Source organism: Gekko japonicus, unplaced genomic scaffold (genome assembly GCF_001447785.1).
Source record: "Gekko japonicus isolate JY-2015 unplaced genomic scaffold, Gekko_japonicus_V1.1 scaffold1827, whole genome shotgun sequence".
NCBI lineage: Eukaryota > Metazoa > Chordata > Lepidosauria > Squamata > Gekkonidae > Gekko > Gekko japonicus.
This window is the reverse complement of record NW_015169834.1, coordinates 70,312-81,399: the sequence shown is the minus strand read 5'-3', so window position 1 is coordinate 81,399 and position 11,088 is coordinate 70,312. Positions and strand designations below refer to the sequence as shown.

The 11,088-nt window shown below is 46.5% G+C and overlaps 1 protein-coding gene across 1 annotated transcript in view; it reads left to right on the top strand.

Moving 5' to 3' along the window:
- LOC107115555 (L-lactate dehydrogenase A chain) overlaps positions 1 to 11,088 on the top strand; it is a 30,635-nt gene that overhangs the window by 16,371 nt on the left and 3,176 nt on the right. Inside the window, exons 4-6 of the mRNA XM_015417293.1 lie at positions 2,339 to 2,512; positions 3,720 to 3,893; positions 6,360 to 6,477. Of these exons, the coding sequence (XP_015272779.1) occupies positions 2,339 to 2,512; positions 3,720 to 3,893; positions 6,360 to 6,477 (466 nt within the window). The remainder of the gene's footprint in view (positions 1 to 2,338; positions 2,513 to 3,719; positions 3,894 to 6,359; positions 6,478 to 11,088) is intronic.

Below are 11,088 nucleotides of genomic sequence, written 5' to 3'. Positions count from 1 at the left end.
CAACATCACTCCCAGACAGTGAGGCAGGTGAAGAAAATGGTATCCTAATGGTATGATGAGTACTTTTTGTAGCACAGGGATAGTCCCCTCCCATAGAATCTGGCTGCGGCTGCGGGTGCAGAGACTGTTGGGGCAGTCGATTAAACAGTCACAGACCAACAGCACACAAAGCTTGTTGAGTTGCAACAGAGAGGACTTTATTTATTGACTTAGGATCCTCTGTCTTGTTTCTGCTTGTACTACTTTCATCCATCACAGTGGCAGTCCTTTGCTTCAGAGCCCTTTCTTCTCCTGCCACGGCTCTTCACAGCTCATTAGAAGACACGGGTGCTGCATGAGGGGAAGTACCTGAGCAACACACACACTCTGCAGTTGCCATTGCGATGGAAAAAGGAAATGAAAGCAGGAAACGAGATAGAGGATCCGAACCACAATCCCTTTGGCAATAACCGCTATCCCAGAATATCTCTTATTTCCTGAATGTGATCCTCATCCGTGGTGACGCTTTAGCTGGCAATATTCTAAAATAGCATTCAATTACTGCTCGTCCATCCCCCGCCAGATCTCCTAAACCAGTGATGGCGAACCTTTTAGACACCGAGTGCCCAAAGTGTGACCCAAAACCCACTTATTTATCGCAAAGTGCCAACACGGCAATGTAACCTGAATACTGAGGTTTTACTATAGAAAAAACAACTCATACATAACTTAAGATGATCCAAACAAAGTAAGGAAAGCAATCCCAAATGCTTTCATTTACTTAAAATTATTTGGCAGAGAATTCGACACTTTAATGATGGTTTGGGGCTGGCTGGGGCGATGGCACGCGTGCCCACAGAGAGGGCTCTGAGTGCCACCTCTGGCACCCGTGCCATAGGTTCGCCACCACTGTCCTAAACTGCCAGGCTCAAAGGACATCAGTATCCTATCTGAGAGCTGTGCGCTGCGATTCGGTTGTGTCTGCTGAGTCCCGTACAACTGAAATCCATAGCTCCAGAGGGGCCCAGGCATTATACAAAACTGGCTGGGTCTCTTGAGCTGTTATCTCTTTATAAATGTGTGCTTGTGTGTCATCGTACTTCTAGCCCTTTTTGAGAGAGCAGTAGGGCTCCTGATCACGGCAAGTGATCGTTAGGCAACGTGCTAAAAAAAATGGTTGGACATGGATACTGTAGCCACCACTGAACAAAGTTTGAGTCCAGTGGCACCTTTAAGACCAACAAAGTTTAATTCTGGGTATCAGCTTTTTGTGTGCATGGTCTGCACGATAAAGTGTGCGTGCACATGCAAGTTTAGACCCAGAATTAAACTTTGTTGGTCTTAAAAGGTGCCCCTTTGTTCTGTTGCTTCAGTCCAACACGGTTGCCCAGCCAGTGTTCCCTCTAAGCTGTGGAATCCCGTGGGCAAAGATTCTCCTTTGTGAGCTGCTGGCATTAAAGTTGTGAGCGAGCAATTTGGCTGCTGCATAAATTAGTCTGCTCTGGAGTCATCCTTCCTGAGCGGAGACAAAAATCTGTGAGCTGGAGGCTAAAAAACTGTGAGCTAGCTCACCCTAACTCAGCTTAGAGGGAACACGGCTGCCCACCTGTATCCACCATAGCTGCTCGTTGGTTTCCAGGTGGGAAGGGTATATCAGGAATTACAATAATCGTTTTTGACAAAAGGTGAGCATTTTTGCTGTTGCATTCCGGAATTCCCCTTCCATACTTGCATGGTTGAAATGGAACTAAGTTGTGAAAATTAACTGTTCAACATGGAAGCGAAGAACATCTAGGGTCTAGGGGGAACCTGTCGTTGGCCTTTTTAATAAGTTTCTGGTTCCTCTGTAATCAATACAAAGAAGCATGTAGTCAGTTCCTTCAGCAGGCTAAAATGAGATGGGGGAAGAGACGAGATCAATATCGGGCTTAATAGTCTTTGGATAAGTTTATTATTTATTTATTTATACTTTAGATTTCTATACCGCTCCAAACCCCAAAGGGTCTCTGAGTGGTTTACACAGTTCCAAATTATCCCTAACTAAGGCCACATGTTTACAGGGGTCGGGGCTATCTACCGGCACCCGGGTGGCAGGGCTCGCTGTTCTCGGCTTGTTCCTGGGCGGTCTTTTTTCGGGCGTCGGTGTTCCGATGTTTCTGGCGTTTCTATCCTGTGCACATAATCCCCCCCCCCAAACACTAGCCCTCATGCCTGTCTTTCAATCCTGGTGACCCTCAGGATATTCCCCCTTCCTATCTCACTTCCCATGATGCTTCATAGATTCTGTTCATTTTGAAGACAACTACAGTGTAAAACAAATTTTCAACAAATGAAATTTCGGCACATTTGTTTTGGCCAGACTATGCTGTAACAGCACACTCTAAATTGGTCATCGTCACCGCTGGAGCTCGCCAACAAGAAGGGGAGTCTCGCCTGAACCTGGTCCAGCGCAACGTGAACATCTTCAAATTCATCATTCCCAACATTGTCAAGTATAGCCCTGACTGCAAGCTGCTTGTCGTCTCCAATCCAGGTTGGTCCATGTCACGGAGAACTCTCTCTCATGCTTCACAAGCAAGGAGTGCCTGCTCCTACAAAGGAAACTGAGAAAACAGCATCTCCCTGGTGATGAGAAATAACTTATTTCCTACCACTTACAGATGGGGGGGGTGAGGGGGCTCTAAACCACAGAATTGATTTCAACCTATATTTTCCACGTTCTTGCAGCAGAATGGCTTCTTCCCTCAGCCTTGGTAACACATCCTCTATTCCTCCCATTCTGCTTTCCCCCTAGGAACAGTTCTTCCCCCTCCCAACTTTAACCATCTTTAAGGGAGAGTGTGGAATCAATTTAAAACCCAAATTAAAGTTCATCAAGGCTCCTTTTAACTAGGATCTACAGTGGCAGTTTAAAGGGTTTATTGAAACTGGTTAGCGTCAACATTTCCCTTAATTTTAAGTAACTCAAGGGAGTTCATTCCCAAGAGAGTGTGCAAAGGAATGCATTCGCATTATATCAGTACTGACCAGTACTTAAACTTGGTATGATGGGATTTATTCCTTCATGTTCGACCAATAGGGTGCAATCTGAATAGCTGTAGAAAAGGTCTAAATTTCCTACATGAATAGTTGCCTTGCTAGTGTTTAGGTAAGGATACTTTCACCAGTGTACATTGTGTAGAGATGCAGTTGCATGCTCAGCTATCTGCGCATCTAAGGCTGTACTCTTGTGACACTTGTTTGGGAGTATCATTTAACTCTTGTGAACTTGTTATCAGCAAACGGGACGTGCCCGTAAATTAATCAAAGAGCTAAACAGAAGCTGAAGCAAGTGGGGGGGGGGGGAAATGGTGGAAGCAGCTTTGGTTAGTTATATACCATATCGGTGCCGTTCCTCTCAGAAGCCTCGTGTTGCTTCCACCCATTCAAAGCAAGACCATGCATATCCCCAGAATCCTCAGTAAGAGACACAGAGTTCTGGGATGACACTCTCACAAGCAAAGGATGCCAAGGCAAGCCAGAAAATACTGTATTATAATCTCTTGTGCCCTTTCACCATCCCTAAATTTCGTCTCCGCATGAAATGGTGGATCGGGGTACATGACTTAGAACAGGAGAGGATTCCCTGCCCATGTAAACGAATTGTTGATTTTCAGTAAATACCCAGATCTCATGATTTTTAGGTTTGTTCATTGTGTATAAGACAGCCATCTTTAACCAACTAGCTCCTTTATTGACAGTGGATATTCTGACCTATGTGGCATGGAAGATCAGTGGCTTTCCTAAGCACCGTGTTATCGGAAGTGGTTGCAACCTGGACTCTGCCCGTTTCCGCCACCTAATGGGTGAGAGGCTGAATATTCACCCTCTCAGCTGCCACGGCTGGATTGTTGGAGAGCATGGAGACTCCAGTGGTAAGCACAGGACTTTCCTTGTCACAGTGCATTTTCTATGGGGACATTAACTATGCATTAATAGTTGTACTGTAGAATAGAAGACTGTTCTGGAGATCTTCTCTTACAACACTGACCCTTTTTAAAAAAGATTTATTTTACATTACAAAGAGAAAAACAAAGTTGCAGTATATAAATCAAATTTTTGAGTTTACGTTAAATATTATTTCTAAACCATTTGTTAACTTTGTGCCATCTTTTTTGGAAAGATTTTTCATCTTTTCCTAAAAGTATCATATTTAATTTATCCATTTCTGCCACATCATAAATTTTTATGATCAACTCTTCTCTAGTAGGTAAGCTATCGGTTTTCCAACATTTAGCAACAAGTATTCTAGATGCAGGAAGGGTATATGATAAAATACATACATCATCACGTCTGAACCCATCTGGTATATTAAGCAAGTAAATTTCTGGTAAAAATTGTAGATCTATGTCCATAATCTCTGTTCTGAACTGTTTAACATCTTTCCAAAATTTATGGATCTTCTCACACCGCCACCACATATGGGAAAAAGTGCCTATATTATTCTTATACATCTCCTACAGTTTCTTGATATGTCTTTATAACATTTGGCCATTTTGTCAGGCGACCAGTGCCACCTGTAAAGCATTTTGAGTATATTTTCTTTATATGACGTAGATCTTAATAGTTGGACAGATTTCCATATTTTCAACCAGTCATCTATATCCAAACTATATCCTATGTCCTGCATCCATGTTACCATTGATGGTTTAACGGTTTCATCTTGCATAGCATGAACCGATAAGAAGTTATACAATTTTTGTATCAGTTTGACAACACTGACCCTTTTGACATGTAATTAATTTGTTACCCCTTCCCCCGTGATGATCATTGGCATGATGTCACCTTCTAGACCCCATAAGTACTCAGGAAGTTGGAAGAGAGCAGGAAAACACTGACAGCGGTATACATTTGCATACTGTGTGACATCACATGTGTGCTACCCTGAGTTCCATGGAGGAAGGGAAAGGTAAATGTTTGTGGAGGAGGGGAGGGAGGAAAGGAGATGTTGGATAGATAGCATCTCTGTCTGCCATCAATTTATCTGGTCTGTGAGTATCAGACCAGGAGAGCTTTCCCCACAGTATAAAGTTAGGAACATAATCTATCCTTACGAAGTAACACTAGATGATCTATATTTGACTTGGGCAGACCTGTTCAGAAAAGGTCAAGTTTGTAATCCAAGTAGGCTAACTTCTGTCGGCCTGAATTCTACCCTTTACGCTTAACGGGAGTGCTGGGTAAATTCCTTCACATAAGAGACCCTGGAGGAATTCTGGAGTTCTTTTTAAAAAAGGCATCTGTCTCGCCCTTGTCATTCTATATTTAGGAGCTAAAGTGCTAAGTCAGTTCTTAAGAGTCGCTAGCAACTGTCTCTCCACACAACATGCTTTGAGAAGTAAAACAGCTCAAAAAGAGACCCGACACATCTTACAGAGGGCAAAAGAGAATGAAATTTAACTGCTAAATTATGTCCAGTGTTTGAACTACATTCTGTATATATCTAGGCCTGCTGGTGTATCCTTAAATGAGAAATACTTATTTTCCCTTTATAATTACATGGATTTTTTTGCTCTCTCAATAACGGGTTGTAGAAAAGTTACTCAACTTCCTTTTCATAGCAGCTTTAAGAAAAGTAAGTAGATGCATGGAAAAATATGTTTGCAGTAAATAAAATACCCTGCCTCATAATGAAGGTGTTTTAAGTTGATCTGTGAATCCATCTTTGACATCCCCATTCATTCTACTAAAAATGATTATGAAGTCAGTCTTGGATCCACTCTTCACGCAAGCCGCGCATCCCTTCCTCATTACTATATACACAGCTGCATACCGCTTTGAACAGTCTGCTACTATTGGAGTGAACCGGAAAGCAATATACAAATATTTTAAATCAAGTATGAATGGGGACGGTTCTGTATCTCACGGTAGTGAATTCAGTTCCCAAACCGCAGTGATCATCACGCCAGATAAAGTACAGTAATTACTCAGTCGGCAAATTATGTAGCATATGGCCTTTAAGCCCAATGGAGCCTTTAGCCTGGGATGTAGAGACAGGAATGGCCACGGTCAGCTCACTGCATACTCAGTTTTGCTTCCACGATGAGGGCTATGGAACAGATCAGCCAAAACAAAGTCTGCTGTGTTTATAGCCGTAGACGGCCACACCACACTGCAACCCTGGAGAAATGGTGGCAAAACCAGGAAAAAAACAAGTCGGTCAATGTTCTGTGACGGGAAGGTGAACTGGGGGGGGGTGCTGCTTTGCTTAGATCCAGGTTGGGGGAAAGGTGGCAGTCTGGCGGCCACTAACCTTAGTAGTCGCTTGCAGATGTGTAGTATACTGTATTAACTCTGAAAACACCATCCCACACAAACAAAGCTGTATTCATTTATTTTAGTGCCTGTCTGGAGTGGTGTGAACGTTGCTGGCGTCTCCCTGAAAGCTTTACATCCTGACCTGGGAACTGACGGAGACAAAGAGAACTGGAAAGAGGTCCACAAGCAAGTGGTAGACAGGTAGTCTTTAAACTACTTGCACACAGTGTTTGGTCAAAAGGAGGGGGGGGGGGAGGCCAAGCTGCTATGAAGTAGAAATTTAGAATGCCGCAGCCATAATTGTCACATACATAAAATGACAATGTCAGAGCTGTATTTTTTAACATTTCCCAGGTTGGAATGTTGGACTTCTTAGAATGTGTATGCTGATACCAGGTATAAACCAAATTCTGGGCATGAAATGTGTAAAAGATCTTCTTCGTGATCTCTGTGCATCACACCCTTTGGGACTCCAGGCACCTGTGCCGACCCCGAGCGGTGACTTCTAAGCTCCAAAGAGGATATTTTGCGCCCCCTTCCCTGTGCATGCCCAGGGCACGGGGCGCAGATATCCCCGCCAGTTCTCTTCTGACATGTTTGGGACATGAATGGGACATGTTTCTTCCTTGCTGTGGTCGGTGAATGTCTCCCATTCTTCAGCTCCATTTTCCTCCTCTGTTTAGTCTATGTGGGGGTTCTTCCAATGATGTTCCCGCTGTGGGAGCAGATTAGCTCCAACCGACGGCCACTCCCTGTGCTTGCTGTGCCTAGGTGAGGCCCACAGGACGGACACTTGCCCCCACTGTGCTAAGGTCTCAAAGCAGACCAGGAAAAACAGAGCTGCTCGCCTGCAAGCAGCGCTATTGGAATCTGCCCTGGCCCCACCTAAAATGGCTACTAAGTTTGCACCGGCCGAGGGATCGACTGACCAGTTGCTGGGCCCGGCTCAACAGTCTACTCCCATCGAAGTCATCAATGTCAACCCCTCCCGATGCCTGGGCGTCAACATCGAAAAGGTTGGGGTTGACCATAGATTCCTCCTCGGATTCTCCTGCGAAGAAACACAAAAAGAAGGTCCATGTGCTAAGAGACACACCCTAGCCAGCAACACCGAGCCGTGACCCCCTACACAGGACTCGATGCATCACCATACAGAGGCAGAGGCTGTGTCAGGATCACTGGACCCGGTCTCCATTCAGTCGGCACCGACTAAACAACAGACGGATCGGGTGAGCTCCCTGGTATTGAAACCCCACCACATTGCATTGCAACCTCTCAGCCTCTCTGAGGTTGATAAGATTGATCTTACCCAGCAAAGCTTTCACCGCTCCTCCTCACTGGGATCGACAAGCAGAAACAGCTCTTCGCCACCGGCACCCATCGCCATCAATCGCAGGATGCCCATGACACCCATGACACTGCCACAGGAAGTGGTGGCAGCTACAAGCATGGACGGCTTCAAAAGGGAATTAGATAGGCATATGGAGCAGAGGTCCATCAGTGGCTATTAGCCACAAGGTATAGATAGGGACTCGGGCAAGTGATGCTCTGTCATCTTGGTGCTTGGAGGGGGGGCCAACAGTGGGAGGGCTTCTAATGTCCTGGCCCCACTGGTGGACCTCCTGATGGCGCCTGGTATTTCTGGCCACTGTGTGACAGAGTGTTGGACTAGATGGGCCTTTGGCCTGATCCAACATTGGCATCTCTTATATTCTTATGTTCACCCTGCCCCACAGCACTCCAGACAGAGTGCTAGCTGCCCTGCCCCACAGCACTCCAGACAGAGTGCTAGCTGTCACCCATGATGCTCAACCACCTCAGTGGCAAGTACCGCCAACATTGCCATGGGATCAGAGGCAACTTCCAATTCTTAATACGGTGCCTATCCTCCACCCTTTCCGTGGCTCCAGATGTGAGGACCACCAGACTGGGATCAACGTTCCACGCTCCATGCTCTCCCATCGCTCCAGATCACCCCACTGAGCGACATCAAAGAAACTGGTCGATGCACCGATATCGGCACGTCGGCACCGACATGAGCCTGTGCCAAATCAGACAGAGGAACTCTGTCGATACCAATGGGACCATCGGCATCAACATCCATCAAACCCAAGTCCTCAGTAACTCCCAGGGCAGGCCGAATCAGATTTCAAGCTGCAAAACAACCATGGGACAAAACCGCATCTACTCCCATATCCTCAAGACCGCTGGACGGTCCAGGAGACGGGAGCAGTATTTTTGTTTTTGCATCCCAAACCCAACTCCTTGGTGGTAAATTCCTCCTCTAATAGCGAGCACACCCATTCCGCACCTTCTGATAAGGAAGGGAAGAAACTGGATACTTTTGGCAGGTGTAGAGAGCCAGTTTCGTGTAGTGGTGAAGTGCGCGGACCCTAATCTGGGAGAACCGGGTTTGATTCCCCACTCCTCCACTTGCACCTTGGCTGGATGACCTCGGGCAAGCCATAGTTCTGATAAGAGCTGTTCTTGAGTGGGAAATGAACTGGACTCATCTGCACCCAGTATTTGACAGGTGGGGATAGCTGACCTTAGACGTCTTTGCAATGAGGCACAACAGGAAATGCCAGAATTTCTGTTGTTGGGGGGGGTATATACCCACCGTCACTGGGCCTACTTATCCCTTGGACGGACTGTTTTCTCTTGTTTACCCCAATTCCACTCTTCACCAAGGTTGCCAACAAGATCCTGAGGGAGAGGCCAGAGTGCATCCTCATCACTCCTTGGTGGCCACGCCAACCCTGGTTCCCCCTTCTCCGTCTATCCCAGGGGGAGATTTCTCATTTTCCCCGTCCCAGACCTCCTTCTCTCTCACGAAGGGAAAGTTGTCCATCACGATGTTCCTCATCTAAAACTGACAGCGTGGAGAATCACCTGGGCTCTTTCTCCCAAAAGGTGAAGGACGTCATGATAAATAGTAGGAAACAGTCCACGAGGAGGTCCTATGCCTACAACTGGGCAGGTTTGAGTCCTTTGTCTGGAACCACGGGGCATCCCTGGTCGCGGCAAGCCTTCCCCTTGTCTTTAACTACCTGCACATTCTGGTGGATAGAGGCACGAGTTATTCATCTTTGCGGGACTACCTCGCCACCATCTTGGCCTACCATAATCGCATGGATGGCTCCTCTGTGTTCGCCCACCCAGACACTAAACACTTTCTGAAGGGCCTGCTCCATCTCTACCCCCCCACCCAGCGAAGGAACCCACCCCTGCGTGGGACCTACCCCTCGTTCTCGATGGTTTAACTCGACCTTTTGAACCTATGGCCAAGTGCAGCCTTCAGCTGCTATCCTGGAAGACGGCATTTCTGGTGGCCATTACCTCTGCCAAATGAGTGGGTGAATTCCGGGCACTTGGGTGCGACCCCCCTTACCTCCATTTCCATGGGGAAAGAGTATCGTTACTCCCCGACATCAAATTTCTCCTGAAAATCAACTCAGATTTTCACCTTCAAACGGAAGTCTCCTTACCTACCTTCTTACCTAACCCGAAGTCCGACTCAGAAAGGTGACTCCATCTACTGGATGTTAGGAGAGCACTCTTGTTCTTCTTGGACAGAACGAAAGCATTGCGTAGGGATACTCACCTTTTCGTTTTCCTATGTGGAACATTATTTATTTATTGTTGTATTTATTGGGCATTAAAAGGGGCTTGGGATCTCGGCTCAACGACTGTCAAAATGGATAGTGGAGATGATTATGTTATGTTACCACCTGGCTAAACATCCGCTTCCAGGCCCGGTCAGGGCACATCCTATGAGAGCGTTGGCCACATCTACAGCCTTCCTCAGGCACCCACCCCCCTTGCAGGGCTGCAACTTGGGTGACGCCTATCACATTCGTCAAGCACTACGCCTTAGACCTGCGAGCCAGGAGCCGTGCTGCAGTGGGACGAGCTGTTCTCCGATCAATGTGTGACGGAGTAGCTGCCATCACCCGCCACCAGGTATCTCAGAGCTTGCTACTCTCCCAAGGGTGTGATGCACAGAGACCTTGAAGAAGATAAACAGGTTGCTTATCTGTAACTGATGGTCTTCGGGTGGTTATCTGTGCATTCACACCACTCGCCAGACTGTCCCCTCTGCTGGCAGCCTACAGTCTTGTGTGGGTTGGACAGCAGTCAGAAGGAACTGGCAGGATCTCTGCACCCCGTCCTGAGCATGGGTGGGGGAGTTCCTGGGCATGGGCAGGGAAGGGGTGCGAAAGATAGTCTTTGGAGCTTAGAAGTCACTGCTCGGGTCAGCACAGGCACCTGGAGTCCCAAGGGTGTGAATGCACAGCTGACCACTCGAAGATCATCAGTTACAACAGGCAATGGTCCCTCTAAGCTATGGAGTCTTGTGAGCAAAATTTCTACTTTGTGAGCTATTTGTATTAAAACTGTGAGCAAGTGATTCGGCTACTGCATAAATTAGTTTGCTCCAGAGCCATCCTTCCTGAGCTAAGACAAAATGTGAGCCGAAGGCTAAAAAACGGCGAGCTAGCTCACACTAACTCAGCTTAGAGGGAACACTGGTTACAGGTAAGCAACCTGTTTTTATACACCAACCAACTGAACAAGTGACTGTTATACTGCCACTTCCCATGATTAACTCATCTTACAAATGAAGGCATTAGGGATTTGGTTTGTTAAATAATGGAAACCGATAGCCCCAAACCCAAGTTCAGCTGTAGATACCATATGAAACTTCAGAAGACCAAGAACCTCACAGAGATGGAGCACAGAGATACGTTACTTAAAAAGTTGTAAAAGGCTCGGTCTGCTGTATGGAGCTCTTCCACATTTACTTCATCC